Source organism: Hydra vulgaris, chromosome 10, assembly GCF_038396675.1.
Source record: "Hydra vulgaris chromosome 10, alternate assembly HydraT2T_AEP".
NCBI classification, from domain to species: Eukaryota; Metazoa; Cnidaria; class Hydrozoa; order Anthoathecata; family Hydridae; genus Hydra; species Hydra vulgaris.
In genome coordinates this window covers 17137676-17158118 of record NC_088929.1, presented here as the reverse complement: position 1 = coordinate 17158118, position 20443 = coordinate 17137676, and the positions used below count along the sequence as shown (strand labels likewise).

The 20443-nt window shown below is 26.7% G+C and overlaps 1 protein-coding gene across 1 annotated transcript in view; it reads right to left on the bottom strand.

The window, feature by feature from the left end:
- Positions 1 to 20443, bottom strand: part of LOC136085817 (A disintegrin and metalloproteinase with thrombospondin motifs adt-1-like) — a 181353-nt gene that overhangs the window by 114651 nt on the left and 46259 nt on the right. Inside the window, exons 5-6 of the mRNA XM_065807389.1 lie at positions 9215 to 9394; positions 2182 to 2346 (exon numbers count right to left, since the gene is read on the bottom strand). Of these exons, the coding sequence (XP_065663461.1) occupies positions 2182 to 2346; positions 9215 to 9394 (345 nt within the window). The remainder of the gene's footprint in view (positions 1 to 2181; positions 2347 to 9214; positions 9395 to 20443) is intronic.

Below are 20443 nucleotides of genomic sequence, written 5' to 3'. Positions count from 1 at the left end.
ATTATAAAATCAAGTCAAAAAAAAATTGCAAAAAAAAACTTTATAAAAGCATAAAATTATCAAAAAATGTTTTGAATTATATATAAATATTTTTAAATCTGTATATCATTTAAAGAAAAAGAAAATAATTGTTTTTTACTACAAGTGTCTTCTACAAGAGGGTAGCAGTTTATATTACCCATGGTAAGCAATCGTTTCTGGCCATTACTTGACCAAGAACATCAAGACGAGGCATAGTAGGGCGGTCCAAAAATATAAAGTTTAAAAATGCAATCCTCCACAAGGCTATCCTTATTCCATATGCTATTACTGATTTAATTCCAAAATTTGAATAAAACTAAGTAATATTTAGAGGTACCAACTTTATGAGACTTTTTGAATTCAATATCGAAAAATTCACGAAATTTTACTTATTGATTTCTGATTATGTAAATTGTTGTTCTATTATACTTTAATGTTCCTTAAGACTAAACAAACTTTAAAAACAAGCTTTAGCTTGATAATATAATCATGAAACAACATTAAACCATAGTTTCTTAAAAGTCTAAAAGTGTTCTTGGGGAAACATATGAGCCGCTTTTGTCTGAACAGGAAACTCTTTTCAATGGCTGGACACTAGCCAATGGAAAGAGTTTCCTGTTGCAACAGATACTGTTTCTGAGTTTCATCCTTTGTCAAGGAAGAATTAAAAAATTGAATGAGTGCAACCCCTTTTTCTGCACAATCGTTTACAACTTTAGAACTTTTACACTAGCCAGCATTGATTGGAAGGTTGTGTCAGAAGCGCAGTTGGTCGGATGCTTTGATAAGAAGGTTCTTGCTTCTTCCTTTCAATTTATTGCTAGAAGATTGAAGATATTCAAAGAACAACTAGTGATGTATGTCTGCAATGGTGCACGATAGTCGAAATCTTTGAAGTCCAGACATTGGCATGCATTTGCATTTGGTGGCAGAAAAAAGTTGACAACCATAGAAGCTTTAGTATCATCATCAATGCGTTTATCCAAGAGAGCAAGAGCAACAAGTGTCTCCAAAAGATACCACAAGTGCCGACCAAACGCCTTGATAGCAGACTCTCTGACTTTGATATTTGGGTACTTGTGTAGTAGAATTAGGAGATTCATGTCCTTGAAAAGAGCTCTTGATGCAAAAGGAGCCTCATGCCCTTTGTGCAGTTGCTATTGCCTTCCGTGTGGCCATACGAGCCCATTTAATGGTACTACGAGACAAAGCCACATCATCTAACCCCATACCAAGCGCTTGTGCCACTGCCCCAACAACAAACATGGCACCTTGATCAGGTAAGTTGACTCAGGCAAATGCAGATGCCACTTCATACGTGATGATGGATTTCTTTAACTTTATTGAAGCTGGTGTAGAATTGGTTGATATTGACGGGATGACAAAATTATCATCAGAATCAGAAGACAAGCAGGAGCTGTCTGAATCAAGTTGAGCAAGAGATGTAGATGGGATGCAGTCTGCTGTGATAGAACTTTCTCTATTATAGCAGCTTCTAGTGAAATTCTGCTTCTTATACAGGGCTCTTTTTCGGCTAATTACTTGTTAATTCCAGCCATTCTTGCACTTGAGGGATCTTCTTGTCGCATTTACAAGAACTGCTTGTCCTCTTCATTGGTCATGAATTGCATGGCATCTTTGCAGGAGATATCAAACAGTTCTTCAAAATCAGATTTAAACTGTTCCTCATTAAACCGGCAACCATCTTTCTGCGTTAGTCAATTTTTCTTCAACAAACAGTATTTATCGTATAATTTGCAAAGTTTCCTCACTCGAGAGTCAATACATTGTGTAGGAACACTAACCTTTGCCTAATTCTTAAAGACGCATCCATAGCCAGTTTTGAACTTCTAGCTATCATAAGTCCATTTTCAATGTGGTGGAACATAAAATTTTTCAAGACTGCACCATTTGTCGAATATTTGCTTTATTTTTAAGTACATAAAATTACATATTACTTATACATTTTTATGAGTAATAACTCAAGATAATACAAAACTTATATACCAAATTTATATAAATTTTTTGTAAATCAATGCTGCAAAAAACTTGAATTTTTTGCATTATCTTAGTATTTTTTATAGTGTGTTTCTTTTTGAGTATCTTTTTGCTGTTCCCTAATAGAAATTTGTTTATAAATTTAACTAATGTTTTCTTTACCTTGACATGGAGTATTTGTGTTGCACTCTTGTGTCTCTGATGAAGATCCAATACAAGATCCAAGTCCAGGGAGACATGTTCTTAACCGAGATGTTGTAGGAGGACCACTGTCTAATCTACAGCTTGCTGAGCATTCACCCCAACTACTCCATTCAGAAAATGAGGCTAATGAAAAAAAAAACAATTTTTGTTTTTAAAAAGTCATTACACTTTTATTTTTAAAAAATATTTTATAACTTATTTCTTAAATGTAAAATTAGAACTACTAACGGACTATATCCATTAATAAAACCAAAAAAAAAAGCTTTATTTAAACTGTTGAAGTTTAACTAAACTGCAGAAGAAGTAAAAATTAACTTATGTAAAAAAACTAAATAGATTTTTTATGATAAAGTAAAATTAATTGTAGCATTAATTTATTTTAATTTTTTGTTTCCAATGTTAGATAATATATTTACATCATTTTAATAATTCAAAATTAAAAATTACTCGAAATAAAAAAAAAGGCGAGCCCTCAAAATGACAACAGTTAAAAAAAAAGAGTTCTTTAAAATTATGCTTTATATTTCAAATTAGAGTTTTCATCTTTATAAAGTGTTATATGTAGTTTTATATTGTTCTTATGTAAGTTTGTTTATTAGTTAAAACTCGTATTTACTATTTTAGGAAGAAACTTGTTTCAGACTTTGATAATGACAATGCACAAAGCAGATTGGCATTTGTGTAATGTATCCAAAGAATTTGGATTTGGTAAAATGAAAGTTCAAAAAATTGTGTCCAGATTGTGTCACAAAATTTAAGTAGCAGGAAGTAGAGTCTGGAATAAAGCAAAAAACTATAGAAAGAGATCAATTGATTATGAGGGAAGTAATGAAGAACTGTAGATATCAGTGAGTCAGATAAAGCTAAAATAAAACCTTCAACACTTATGTAACAATACAATTGTTCAAGATTTTGCTTCAAGGTGGCTAGCGAATAAAGCTTTTTATTTATGATAAAAATAGTGTTAAAAGACTGAAATAATAAAGAGATTACTTAACTGGATTTTATATCAGACATGTCATATAAACAGATGAGCCACATTTTTTTTTTTATATAAAATATACATTTACATACTGTGTATTTTATGTATACATATGTACATTATGGATTATATGTATATAATCCAAAGTGTACATATGCGTACACTCTGGATAATATACATATAATCCCGAGTGTATACATGAGTGAAATACATAATGAAACATGAAAAATAATCATGGTTTGGGGTACATTTATTGTTCATGGAGTAGGAAACCTTTACAGAGTTAATGGAATTATGGAACAACATAAGTACCATTATACATTAATAAAATATTTGAAATCAATAAGTCAAACAAAAAGCATAGTATTAAAAATGAATTGTGACACTTTGAAATGCTTAGAATTCGCTGGAAGTTTGCTTTTTAACAAAACTAGTAGAAAGCATGCCCCACAGATGGCAAGTAGTAATTGATGGAAAAGGTTATGGGACTAAGTATTTAATATGTTTATAATATGAAAAGACTGAATTTCTATGTAGTTGTAATCAATTAAAAGTGATTCGATTAAGTAATATGTACTTAATAAAAAAGATGTAAAAAATAGAAATCAGTTTGTTAACCTTTTCAAAAAAACTTCTATTTTAGTTAATTTTTAAACAAGCAATAGTTTTATTACTATATATTTTTAATAAAAAATATAGTATAACAGAAGTTATTATTGACATATTTAAAATAAATTAAAAAACTATTGAGAAAAGATTTGACTTTTTTCGCTAAAAAAAAAATCATGTTGTCCTTATTTTTTGAGAACAATGTATATATGCTTTATGTAGATATACATTAATATATATATATATATATATATATATATATATATATATATATATATATATACACAAACATACATGAATTCATACATACATACATACATACATACATACATACATACATACATACATACATACATACATACATACATACATACATACTACAGACACACACACACACACACACACACACACACACACACACACACACACACACACACACACACACACACACACACTAGCCTTATTCTTTGCTGCAAATATAAATGAATCATTATACTCACAATGTGTCATGTAGAAATAATCAATCAATGTAATATAATGCAAGTTATAAAAGTATAACAAAAACTAAATAAAATTTTTGATTAAAAAATGATAAAAAGTTAATTAATAATAGTTTTTTTTTTTTTTTGACTTCCGCTATTGAAGTGATAAGCTGCGTTTTTGATTTGGATGCTCAATATATTCTAGACATATTAGAAGTTGTGAATATCTGGTTTTATCGCTTTTGTTACATTTTTTTTTTTTTTAATTATTTTTGGTGGTGGAAAAAAAAAATACAATTTTTTAAGTGGGAAACTTAGAAATTAAGTTAAAAAACTTACATTATTAAAACTAAAACTTGTAATTTATGTCAGAGTGCATTGTTAAAACTGTTTGCATTTTTAATATTATCAACTAATTTTAACAACAATTAAAAGGAAATGAAACTTTAAAAACTATTGATATAACCGTAATAGTGCGTGCACAACAAGAAATAATAGAAAAGTTATAAAAAAGAATTTAGGCATTGGAGGCAAAAATAACATCTGCTCCCTTGTGGGCAGATGTTGCTGTTCGCGGAAAAAAAAGTAAAACACAATTAATCAACTTAAACACGTCAATTATAGAACAAAATGAACTAAAAAATAAGAAAGCTAATATAATAATATTTGGAGAAATAGAATCTGATGCAAAAAGTGATTTGGAAAAAATAGCTAATGATTGTAATGTTGTAGAAGATATATTTAATACGATTGGAAAACCATGATCACTGCTCTTTGTGAGAAGACTTAAAAAAATTGTCAGCCAAAAACCTGCTCCAATTTTAGTACGCTTTCAGGACAAAACACAAATAAATACTATACTTGCGGCAGCAAAGGATTAATGCTCACATGAAAACTTGAAGGATATATTCATTAACCCAGATAAAACATTTGCCAAAAGAGCCTTTGACTAAGCTTTAAGAGAGAAAAAAAAAAATGTAAAATAACTCTCTGCAAAATACAAATACCTTTGTTTATGGGATTTGGAGGCAACAGATTGTCAAGGTTAACAAACAGCAATAAAAAAAACCTAAAAATGTTATACACAAACGCAACCTCATTAAATAATAAACTTAATGAACTTTCAGTATTAGCACAGTTAAATAAAATACATGTTATAATGGTGATGTAAACATGGCTTAATGCCGAATCAGTGTCAAACCTGGATGGTTTTAATATTTTTAGAAAGGACAGAATTAACAAACGAGGCGGTGGAGTTTGTATATATACACAAAAAGATCTTATGACTTTTGAAATTAACTCTATTGAACTATGTTATCCAGATATTGAACAAGTATTGTGTGAAGTCAAATATGAATTTGAAAAAATATTAGTTGGTTGTGTCTTGAGACCTTCTAAATCAGCAAACAAATCAAACCTTTTGTAAATCTATTCTAGCGGCTAAACGTGTTTACCATTAGAGTGCTTTTACAGGTTTTTTGCTGACGGGGGACTAATTATCAAAATATAAAATGGGTTGATGATATCTTCACTGGTACATGTTCAGATCTAAATAGTTCAGAATTTCATTTCACAGAAACTATAAACGACTGTTTTTTGTCACAAAATGTATTTTTTCCAACATTTCAAATAACGGATAAAGATTTGACTAACATTCTTTATCTATATTTACAGAGAACTCAAACGGTGTTACTGAGCTTACATCAAATCCTCCTTTAAGAAAGATTGTTCCCGAACAAATATATTGACTTGGAACTTCTTGATAAGCGTTAATAATATCAATAAAAAATTTATTTCAAGCTATATATATAAAAAAGGTGATTATGTTAATATGATAAAATATTTTAATTCAATTTATTGGAAAGCAGTATTGGGAGAAATATCAATCAGTGCTATGACTAATTTTTAGAATTATATACAGTGACCTGTAACAAGTTTACCCCACATTCTAAAAAAAAAAGTCAACCACGACAAGCTTGGATTACATATGATATAAAGAAATTAATAATTGAAAAAAAACAAATATGGTCTAAACTTATTGCATTAGGCAGAAACAATCTCGAATTATTATCAAAATATAAACTTATTAAAACTAAGACTCGACACTCTATTGAATTATCTCTGAAACAATTTGAACATGACTTAGCTAAAAGTTCTAAATCAGATCCTAAGAGATTTTATGCATAAATGAATAGCAAACAAAAGTATTAAGAAGGATTTCACACTTTAAAGTTTCCAGATGGAATTGTGAGTGATAACCTTTTAGATATTACAAACTTGTTAAACACAAATTTTCAATCTGTATTTAATGAAGATGATAATAAACCTTACCGAGTTTTGATCCTGTTAATCATGCTCATTGTGAAAATGATATAAACAAAATAGTCAGTTTAAAAGAAACTCTTATACAATAAAATTATTGGATAAGTATAAATACTGTGGAAATAATGGAGTCCATCCGTATGTACTGAGTACCTATTCTTTAAATCTGAGTATTCCTATTAAACATATTTTTAAGCTATCTCTTAATCGGGAGTGGTACCAAAAGCATGGAAAGACTCAAACAAAATTCTAATTTTTAAAAATTGCAATGGGCTTGATCCTTCCAACTATAGACCTGTTACTCTTTTGTCAGTTATATGCAAAATTTTAGAAAGGATATATAAAAAAACATATTTCGACATCTTTTAGATAATAATTTGATAAAAAAGAATCAGCATGGTTTTCTACCAGGTGTATCTTGCTTTACAAATTTACTTGAAAGCCAAGATATAGTAACTCTAACAGTGGATCAAGATTATCCTATTGATATACTCTTTACTGACTTTTCTGAAGCATTTGACAGAGTTCACCATAGAAAACTGATATTAAAAATTGAAATGTATGGTATAAAGGGATTCATTCTTAAGTGAATTGATTCTTTTTTATCAAAAAGAAGACAAAGAGTTGTTATTGAAGACATTGCTTCTATGTGGCTTAGTGTTTTAAGTGGTGTACCGCAAGGCTCTGTACTGGGACCATCTTGTTTTAATTTATATCAATTATCTTCCGGTTAAACTAAAGAATAAATGCAAGCTCTATGCTGATGATTGCAAAGTTTTTCACGTAATCCATGATAACTGTAGTAATGATCTACAGGATAACATAAGTTCTATTTTTAATTGGTGCAATGACTTGAGTATGCCACTAAATATAGAAAAATGTAAAATAATGCATGTCAATAAAAGTAAAAAATTAAATAAAAATATCAATAAATATTACATTTCTGATTATCAATTGAGTATGGTGGATTATGTAAACGATCTTGGTATTATGTTTAAAAGTGATCTGAATTATGGCCATGATATATCTGGGTGTTTTTCTAAAACAAATAGAATTTTAGGTCTTATCTAATACACATTTTCATTTTTAAATGCTGATATGCTTAAATTGTTATATACTTCGCTTGTACGCCATCATCTAGAATATGCATCTTCTAATTGGAATCCATTTTTAAAAAAAGATATTAATCTTATTCAAGGAGTACAACATAGAGCAACAAGACTAATTCCAGGATATTTAGAGCTTCTTTATGAGGAAAGATTAAATAAACTTAATTTAACAACCTTATCTATGAGAAGAGAAAGAAGCGATTTAATTAACTTTTTTAAATGTCTTAATAATTCTTGTCAGCTAAATACAGATATCTTCGCTAAAAAACTTTTAAAAGACTAAAATAATTCTCATCAACTGCATACAAATAATCTTTGCTAAAAAACTTTTGTCGACAAACTGGACCAGCTGGAAGTGTTTGTGACTTTATCCACAATCATAGCTATACTTCTGAGATCTGTAGACACTTGAGTAGAAGGAATTTTTTTTACAATCATGTTATTCCAATATGGAACAAATTGACATTTGAAGCAGAACTCAATAAGTCAGTATTAAACTTAAAAAAAAGGCTTGATGAACTTTATTATGTGAATTAAAATTTCAAATTGCAGTTTTTAAATTTGCTGATAAAGCAGATTACCACTCAGTGAGCATTTGCTCACCGCAATTAAATTGAATAAATAAATAAAATAGTAGTTACACCTTGCAGATATTTATAGATAGTGCACATAGTTAACAACAATATAAAAAAAGGTTTTTTTATACAATTTTTTATGTTTACATGATTCCAATTTACAATTTTTAATTTCATTTGTATGGAAAATTGTCCATATAAATAAAATTACTGATATTTATCAAAAAAAAAAATTTAAAAACTCTGATTTTGATAAACCTGTCAACATTGCTTCAATTACCATCTAGTTACTTAATAGTATATAATGCATTTTATATAATATAACTTAAAATTATATAATTATATATTGCATGTATATAGTATATAATATAATATAAAATTATATATAGTAAGTAAAAAACAAGAAAATGAAAGAGAATTCTAAAGTATCGGTCTCCAAGGAAAAAAAAATCTAGATGAATAGTACATTGATAAAAAAAAATTTTCAAAGGAAAATTAAAAAGATGCAAATCGACTTTTTATTTAAATTGAGTTATAGTGAATGGATAAAAGCTCACTTGAGCATCAAGAATAACAGCATTTAGAGAAAAAGTTGCAATGTTATGAAAGCACAGTTTCTCAAGTTTAGCAGCTTGACCTAAGTATATAACTACATTTACAATGGATATTTAGATCTTGTCTGAAAAAGAAAAAGCATTATTAGAAAAACAAAATATGACAACAAAAATAAATATTCCTCAAACAAGAGATTTATAGAGATAAATACTAAATTTACTAACTTAAATAAGTAATAAATAATAACTTAAGTAATTACTAAGATAAATTCCACTTATCCTAATACTTTTTAGATAAAAAATTGAGATTTAGTCTATTCTAAAAACCAATAATGCAAATAAAAAACTTAAGGCTCACCACACGGTTGAAAGCAAGTCATGTAATCAAAGTTTGCTTTATTGCCATCTAGTTCACAGTCTTCTTGAATTTTGCTTGTTATAGGATTTACACAAGAACGTGAACGTTGCATGTTGCCAGTTACTCCACAAACTTGAGAACAGTTTCCCCAAGTAGTCCATGTTGTCCATTGTCCTTGAGCTGAACAAAAAATAATAATAAAATTTAGTTAATATAACATAAAAAAAGTTTTAACAAAGTTAATCAAAAAATTTTAAACTCAAATTATTCTTTATCAATTGTTCAAAGTGATTTATTTGCTCATGCAATAAATTACACTTTAAGCTCATGGAACACACCTTATTCTAAACATTAGAAGCAACTGACTTATGAACTTTTAAATTAGTGATGAAAATATAAAATGCATGATATTAGAAGTAGCAATACACCATAAACGTCAGATATTTTATTTACTATATTTTTTTATCTGCTAAATATTCATTTTTTAAATGACTTTAACTTTAAAACTTTTGATGTATTAGGAAAAAAATTGAAAAAGTTTTAATTAAGTTTCTCTACTTTTTTTTTTTAGTATTGATAAAAGAAATTTCAAATGCTTAAGAAAAGAAAAGTTTTCTCTAGAAAGTGATATCAGGGTAAAATGTATTTGAAGGCAAAAAAACTTGTTTATTGAAAGATCACAGATATACGTATATTTATTGAAATACTTTAAACAATATAACTATCAAATAGCAAGTTAAAAAACCTTAATGCCAGTTTTTCCCACCTCCATCCTCTATTTTCAGATAGGGAGATAATATAAGTTTTAATGAAGAAAAATATGAAGAAAAATTAATTTAAGAAAAATATCAAGTTAAATTTTGATCTGCTAGTTTCCCATCATAGAATATTACAAATATGTTTTGATGGGAAAATGATTTAACCCACATGTGGCTAGCGTCAGTTTAAACTGACTGCCACATTATCCGATTTAATTTGCAAAATAACAAACATTCTTTGCATTTTTCGTAATAATTACGTCATGTGTGAATGTATGATGCTGAAAATAAAGTAAACTGCATTAACTTATTTTAACTTTTGCTCAGTTGACACACTTTAGTAGCATTGAGTAATATTTTTCGAACATGAGTGTTTCGTCAAGAAAAAGGTATGCATATATGTTTTGTTTTTAGTTGAAATATAGATTAAATATATTGTTAAATATTGTTTTAACATTTATCTAATACAAAATAATTAAACTACAGCAGTCTGGTATTTATGTAAGTTACTGTGACCCACCTTATTTCCCTTCTGAGTTCTTATATTTAAAGGTTGAGAGTTGTTTATTGTTAATTTTTATTATTATTTTACTGCTTTTTTATAATGACGTAATTTGTGGGAATGCTTTGATGTCATTTCAACATCAGAGCAAATAAATAAGTAATAACTAATTTCATATATTTTGCAGGTACCGGCTTCATGAGGTGCTACAATTGCTAGAAGATACAGCAATGAATGTCTTCAGAGAGCCGAAATATCAATTGTTCCTCCAATAACCTCTGGTGCAGACACTGACGAAGATTCTGGTGATGAGAATGAGGTGTGTGGAGATCCAAACAGTCTCAATCGTAATCAACTTCTGGCGGAAGCGACGATGAAACTACGAAGACCCAATGGAACTGACGTTATCGGAATGGAAGAGTCAGACGGTGCAGAAGACACTGCAGAGGAGGACAATGCAGAATATAATACACAGGACACTGCAAATGATATAGTGGAACAGGGTCCGCAGCACAAGAGAACAAAGAAACAAGTTCCGTATAAACCGTCATGGGTCAAAAGCGACTTCAAGGAGGCCGTCAGAAAGGAAAAGTTTCCATGGACCATACCCCCACCTAAAGTAGAAAACCATCTGTCACCAGTGTCATTATTTGAGTTGTTCATGACACCAGAAATAATGCACAGAATATGCAACGAAAGCAAAGAGAACGCTGCTCAAAAAGGCAATGACAATTTTGATCTGGACATTACATCACTCATGCTTTTCCTATCGATTCTTCTAATGAGCAGCTATGCTCCTCTGCCTCGTCGCCCTATGTATTGAGAAACTGCGGGGGATGTACACAATTCCATGGTGTCGGCCGCTATGTCACGCAATAAATTCAGTTCCATAATGAGTAATATACATTTTGCCATTAACAACGAACTTGATATGACTGACAGGTTTGCCAAAGTCCGCCCTCTTATCCAGTCCATCAATGCCTGGCAAACTTTCAGCCTGAACAAATCATCAGCATTGACTAAAGTATGATCCCTTATTACAGAAATAACGGTGCAAAGCAATACATCCATGGCAAACCCATTAAGTTCGGGTATAAGATGGGGGTGGCAGCAACTCGTTTGGGATATGTCATCAATGTCTACCCATATTAAGGTGCCGGCACGATAGATAAAGATCTGGGCCTCGGTGGATTGGTGGTGGTCAATCTCACAAAAGATTTACCAAAACGTGACGGCAATTTCTTTCACAATGTGTTTGACAACCTCTTTACCAGCCCACGACTGTTGCGCTAACTAGCGGCTAGCGGATAGAGGAATGGCCGCCACGGGCATTCTCCGTTCTAACCGAACTGAAGGTGCGCCATTGAAAAACATCAAAGCAATGGACAAGCTGCATCGTGGCTCGCATGACGTTGCCCTGGATCAAAAGGCTAATGTATGCTTGGTATGCTGGCATGACAGTAAGGTTGTGACAGTCGCATCAACTTACGCTGGTTTCGCACCACTTCGCAAAGCTAAGAGATATTCATCAGCACAGAAGAAGCGCATAGACGTTGATCAGCCTTCAGTAATACAACTGTACAATTATGGGATGGGCGGTGTGGACCGCCTAGACCTAAATCTAGCTTGCTATATGATTCAGCACCGATCAAAGAAATGGTATTGGCCAATATTTTGATTTTGTGTTGATTTGGCCGTTCAGAACGCCTTCCAGCTGTACTGTATGTAGGAGAAAATACCTGGCGCCCCGGAGCATGATCTGCTGTTATTTCGACGTCAGATTGCACAAACCTATGTGCAGACACTATCAATGAAGAAGAATTCAGTGCCGTATCCGCTACCTCGTGTAGCAGTCGATCGACGAGTACTTACTGAAGTACGTGCAGATGCTACAGATCACTGAATTGGTCAGGGTACACAGCGTCGTTGTGTGGCACTCGGCTGCAAAGGCACATCAGTCTTCTACTGTGAGAAGTGCAATGTGGGACTGCATTCTGGTTGCTTTAAGGCATTCCACTGCAAATAACTGATGCCTGTTTTTGTCAATGAAATATAGTCTTTGCAACTTAACATTAATGTGACATTACAGTTATTATGTGCTATTTAAAAGTTCATGATATTTTTTGCATCCATTTCGTTGTTTCTGAACACTTTTGCGTCTAACGCGCAGTTTTCACTCGCTAGGTGGCCTTGTGAAATAGTTAATAACAGTTATAAAACGTCACTGTGAGTTATGCTGCATCAGTTAACATTGCCATGTGATTCCTGGTTTCAGAGTTTGACTATTCTTCTTGTCATAGCCAAATATGACACGTGATAAAACCTGTACCCTCCTGCAGCTAGCGTCAGTTTAAACTAACACCTATATTTTCACCTATATTCACTTAAGTATATAAAAAATTATGAAACAGTTGATGAATATTGTTCATTTGGACCTAAATCACACCAAATAAAGACAAGAAACACATTTTAAAAATCATGGGTTTACATGGGTTAAGCAGATATATTTATAGCCAGATTTTAACAACTATATTAAATTAAAGGTAAAAAAGTTTGTGAAATCAAAACCTCTCTAAAAATAAATCAGGCAATACAAAGACTATTTTTAAGTCTTATAAATATATCATATAAGGCTCATTATACATATAAATATATATCAGCATTTTTAGATCAGCACTCTTACATCATACTGAAATAAGGAACTACCATGGGTTTTGGAACATACATGGACTGATATAGGGAGACATGCAAAGGAAATGCATTTTTTTTAAAATATCAAGTTGAGTTTCAGTCTGTTGGTTTCTTACAAATATGCTATGATAAAATGATTTTTATAGAGAAAAAAATATTTTATTCTTATTTTAGAAATAAATAACTTTTGTCTTTACATTTTTATATTAGTGAAACACTTTTAAATAAAGTAACAAACTACTGATAATAATTTTTATTTAAAGTATCAATAAAAGTTGTATATAATTTTTTAAACTTATAATTCAAAAAACTATTCATTTTTTTATAAAAAATGTTACTTTAAACAAAACAAAAAAATTATTTCGATTTTATAAACAACTTTTTCAGACAAAAGTTTTCAATGAACTTTATATAAGTATCATTAAAGTTAATATACTTGAAAAGATAAAAAAATATTTTTTATAAAAATTGACAAATGCTTTTAAAAGCCATTACAATTAAATAACTTTGATCTTTACTTATGTTTCGATACTATTTAAACATTTTTAAAATTACTGCTAATGATTTTTTTATATAAAGTTATAATGAATATTACACATTTGATATATTTATTTATATAATTACCTATATTTTATGATAAATGTTAATTTTTAAAATAAGAAAAAAAAAAGAATAAATGTTTAAAGGCATTCCAAACTGCCTTGACAAGTTGTGTTCGTATTGAAGAAATTGTTTTAAAAAAAACCTTTGGGCTAAGCTTTTTTGATTAAAACTAAATATTAAATGTATATCAACAAAAACTATAGCTATAGAGTGATATAATTCTAAGATGACCAATGTCCTCTTGTTTAGTGCGAGAACTAAATAAAATTAAGACTTTTATGGTGAGCTCCTACATGAAAAGAGACATTGCTGACCCTATTATTTACTGTGATTCTTTTTCTTTTTTTTATTTAAATAATGAGATTTTTTTTAATTTTATGTAGGCTGTTTATCATTTTGAGCTTTTTTTTCGTTTTGAATATTAATTAATTTGGATAAACAACAGTATTTATTAAGGATGTTTGATGAACTGATAAATTTTTTTATTAGAAAAAATTGATAATTATTATTGATTTAGTTCAAATCGCTAAATTTTTCAAATTTGAAAAAAAAAATTAAAATGTTATTATGTTATATTTCCCATTTGCGTTTTGATAACTAAAAAACCTATAATCATTAAAATTGTTCAGAAAACTTTGAAAATTTTAACTAGATAAAATAAGTAATACAAAATTTACAAAATAAATTCAATATGAACATAATTTTACATGGTCAAACAATATTTATATTGTTATGATGTAAAATACATTATTATTATATATCAAAATCTTGATAAAGATTTATAATTATAATTATTAAAAATAAGTTGTGCTAATAAAAACTAAAACCGCATTTATTATTTTATTTTCAATTGCATTACAAATATTTTGGATATTTACTAAAAAATAATAAAAATAAGTATGATTTGCAGATAGTGGGGGAAAAAAAAAAATATATATATATATATATATATATCTTTAAAAAAAATTCTACAATGATATCATTTACTAAAACTCTAACGAGTTAAACACATGTGAAACAAATTATCAAATCTGTAGATTGCGGTGTATATTATAAAGATTTAGAAAACCAAAGTAAAATGGCCGAGCTTCAACTAAAACAACTATTTTAGTTTTTACTATTTTAAACTATTTTAGTTTAATTTATCATTTATTATATTCAAAACTGAAAAATAATTTATTATTTAATTTTATTCAAAAAAATTGTGTCTAAACGTTTTTTTTAATCATGTTCTTTTTTTAAACAAGAATATTTTTTCGCGAGGAACTCATTATATTTCTCGAGGATTTTAATACTAACAATGCTTCTCTATACATTTATTAATTCAATTCTAATCTCGAAACTTATTATTAGTCTTTCAAAAGCACAACATTAAAAAATAACAATAAAATGACTCTAATTAATGTTTACAAGTTTTTCTGAACTTATTCTTTTATTCGCAATGCTTCGATTGTTTATGATGTTTTAAAAAAATATCGTTGAATTGTTTTTATTAAAGTGAAATGTGATGGTAAACTTTAAACTACGCAGCACTTAAATTAAAAATATGTTACAACTAACACTGCCCAGCAAGCAAACGACGTCATGTCAACGTCTTAGGGTGGTTGAAATGTTAACGTCAGAAGTTTCAACGTCTATTTCACGTTGATTTGTAGTTGATAAACTAACGTTGAAGAAAAAGTCGTTGATTCAACGTCTTATCGAGGTGGAATCCTCAACGTCAGAATGTTCAACGTTTATTCCACGTTGATTTATTGTTAATAAACTAATGTTAATTTAATCAACGTTAAATCAACATGCCTTTTTACTTTCGTGTTGATATTGAGACAAATAAGACTTCTTATTAAAATAAAGATGGCTAATCACTCGCAGAAATGTGCTATTTTTAATAGTATTTTATTTAAAAGTGGTAGTATTTACAACATTACATATATGTTTTTCATTTATGGGTAATAATAAAAGATTTTTTAGTTTATAATTTTCGTTTTTTATTCTCCTGGCTGGAAGTAAAAATGCTTCAATTTTAATATTATTAATGATTATTGAAAAGAATTCTCTTTTTCTTACGAAACATTGTTTTACACAGCTTCAATTACAAAAATACATTTTTTTATTTTTTTGTAACTAATTAAATACAAAAATAAACTGGGTGTTATTTTAAGGTTTTCTTTTAAGTTTCATTTGTATTTGGAAAGGGTGGTTGAATTTTGTAGTTTTCTGTTTACAAATGATTGTTTGTGGTTTGCCCATCTCTTTTTCCATTCTCTTTCTAATAGTCCAATATATACTTTTGTTTGGGGCTAACACTATACATTTGTAAATTATATTTAAGACTCTGCTTACAACTTTAAGTTGTAAAAAAGTTATGTATTTATTTTTATTTAATCTCTTATACAAACTTATATTAATAATATAAGTTTGTATTTATATTAATAAATTTATATTAATAATATAAATTAAACTTATATTAATAATATAAGTTTGCTATATAAGTTATATAGCTCTGAAATCATTCATCGAGCACTGTTGAATATGTGAACGTAAAATTTTTACTTATATATATATATATATGACAATTTTATAAAAAAATTTTAATATTTAGTAGAACAATAACAATATTATTCCCAATATTGCAAAAACGCTATATAAAGTATATTCCTGGCTAACCTGATAATATATTTATTTATAGAAATAAAAGTATTCAGTTGATATGTCATCACAGAATATGTAATGGAGAAAAATGAATAAAATAGTAATTGATTTATTTACTGTGACAGATAATGCAACAAAAACAAATAAACAATAAACATATTTTTCAGATTATAGAGTTGTTTTAGAAAAATCAATTGAGGAAAAACTTAAAGGTGTTGAAGAAACAGATTTTGACTCAGATTACAATCTTGACTCGAGTAGTTCTGATTCTTGTGTATTGAATCATGGAAACGTATAGATATAAATGTTTCCATGATTCAAAACACAAGAATCAGAATTAGACATAGATGACATAGAAAAAACAGTAAATGGAAATCTTACGAGGGTCAGTGAGAGTTGTGAACTGTTTTGAGTCTTATAGATGTGTATGTAATGTAGACAGTCAATACAGTGTTCTTGTGTGTGTCTACTGTATTATAGTGTCTTGATGGTATGAGTTGTTAGTCTAAAATTGGTTGAAAGTCATTAAAACTAGTGTAACGTAAGCTAGACGTGATAACTAGAAGTCGGATAACATGTATTTTAAAAATAACAAACTATTGCAACTTGATAATCTGGAAAATTTAAATAGAATTACACCAATATAGTAACAATAACTTGTATATTTAGTTAACAAACTAATAATCTGTATATATATTTCACAACTCATGTTCTAAAATTATATGGAATTTTGTATTTTGTTGAATAAGTTATAAGATTAGCTGTGAGTATGCCATGTGACTGTAATGTTACCAGGAGTATCTGAAGTGGAGTAAAATTATTTTTTTTCTAAAACAGTTAGCAGGTAGCCTCTAGTCAGTCGAACAGACTGTATGTATAGCATGGCTGACTTTGTGTCATATACAGTGAATATTTAATAATAAAATATAATGGTAGGTTTCTTTACTATATCATTTGTGAGTCTTAGCTGTCCTTTAACTTGCTGTTGTTTTGTATGCAACATTCATTCAAGTAAATCATTTAATATAGAATATATATATATTATATATATATATATATAATATAGTATATATTATGTATATATATGTAATATATACTATAATATATGTATTATATATGTAATATATACTATAATATATGTATGAATATATATATACATATAAAATATTTATATGTATATATATATATATATATATTTATACATATATATATATATATATATATATATATATATATATATATTTACATATATATATAACATATAAATATATATATATATATATATATATATATATATATATATATATATATATATATATATATATATATACTATATTTTATGTATATATATATATATATATATATATATATATATATATATATATACTATATTTTATGTATATATATAATATATATATATATATATATATATATACTATATTTTATGTATATATATAATATATATATATATATATATATATATATATATATATATATATATATATATATATATATATATATATATATATATATATATATAATATATATATGTATATATATATATATATATATATATATATATATATATATATATATATATATATATATACATATATATATATATATATATATATATATATATATATATATATATATATATATATATATATATATATATATATATATATATATATATATATATATATTTGTTAGTTATATTTATATAGTACTTTCTGTTTTCAAACTCAGGATTTCAACATATAGTATTACGGAGGTTGGTCCAAATAACTTTGCAAATAAGCGAAATATCTAAAAAGTTACACACAATTAATTGAACCAGAATGGTTAAATGTTTACAAAACAGTAATTGGTAGCTGTAATTTTAATTTTAAGTGTTGAAAATTGGAAAATATGTTGTTCTATACATTTTTTTATATTTACATTTCTTTTTTATGGCTGCCTGTTAAAAATAAATGAATTTAGTTGAATTTACAAAAACTAGATATAAAAACTCAAAAAATAAAATATATTAGTTTACATTAAAATTGTAAACTTCATGTATTCTTATGAAATAATGTAAATTGAAGATACTCTTTCTTCCTTTCTATACAACTTTATTCACTTGACCAAACTTAAATATTTTGGCATTTATTTTTTAGAATCGATTAAGCGCTTTGACCCTAAGGCAACAGACAAAGAAACTAGATTATTTATTGCCTCTTGCCTAAAGTATGCACCTTATCGTTTGAATGGAGGTAAACGGAAATCTGACAACCACGAAATAGACGATAAAGACACGAAAGTGATAAAGAAAAAAATCAAGATGAATTCGTAGTAGACGATAACGTTGAGTCAAGTTAAAGCGGAAGTAGTTTTGAAAAAGAAAAAGAAATTATCTCCTTTGTAAAAATACTTTAACATATACACTTTAGTAAACTTTTTAAAGTGTTATGTTTCAATGTTGTTTTTTTGACGTTGAATCGATGTAGATATTAGAACGTCAATTTCTTGTTTTCAAATCAACGCTTAAATCAATGTTTATAAATCAACCTCAGTTCAATGTTAATTTATTGACGTTGAATCAATGTTGATATTTCAACCTCGATTTCTTGTTTCCAAATCAACGTTTGTAAATCAACGTCAGGACAACGTTAATTTAATGACGTTGAATCAATGTTGATATTTCAACGTCGATATTTTGTTTCCATTTCAACGCTAAAATCAACGTCAATAAATCAACGCGTTATCGACGTTGAATCAACGTTGAAATGCTTGCTGGGTGTTTCTTGAAATATTACATAATTATTCTTTGTCCTCAAGTATATTATAAATCTTACTTTAAAAAGATTTTTCATAATTATATAAAAACATTAGTAAAGTATTCCAAACATAATTAAAAACTTGCTTTAAATAATTTTTATATTTGTTTAATTTTTATAGTTATTTATTATAATTATAATTATTTATTATAACATATATATATAATTATTTTTTACAATTATTTAATTTTAATAATTAAAATAATTAAAAAAATTTTATTTTTTGCGTTTTATTTTAATTATGTTTAATTTTTATTTTTTCTGTTTTAGTTTTTTTTTTTTTGTTTTCTCTTTCGTTAGCATTTTTTTCTTTTTAATTTTTATAATTAAAATATAATTTAATTTTTATAATTAAAATAATTAAAAAAGTTTTATTTTTTGCGTTTATATATATATATATTTATATACACATATATATATGTATATATATATATATATTTATACAAATATAAATATATATATATATATATTTATATATATATATATATATATATATATATATATATATATATATATATATATATATATATATACATATATGTATATAAATACTTATAAACATATATATAAATAAATATATATATATATATATATATAAATAAATATATATATATATATACATATACATATACATATATATATATATATATATATATATATATATATATATATATAATATATATATATATATATATATATATATATATATATATATATATATATATGTATATGTATATGTATATGTGTATGTGTATATGTATGTATGTATATATATACATATATAAATATATGCATACATATATATATATATATATATATATATATATACATTTATATATACATATATATATATATACATTTATATATACATATATATATATATATATACATATATATATATATATATATACATTTATATATACATATATACATATATGTATATATATATATATATATATATATATATATATATATATATATATATATATATTTATATATATATATATATGTATATATATATATATATATATATGTATATATATATATAGTATATATATATATACATGTAATATATATATATATATATATATATATATATATATATATATATATATATATATATATATATATATATATATATACATATAAATATATGAGAGTTAAAAAATAACTATTTTTTTGGAATAAAAACCAAAAACCATGG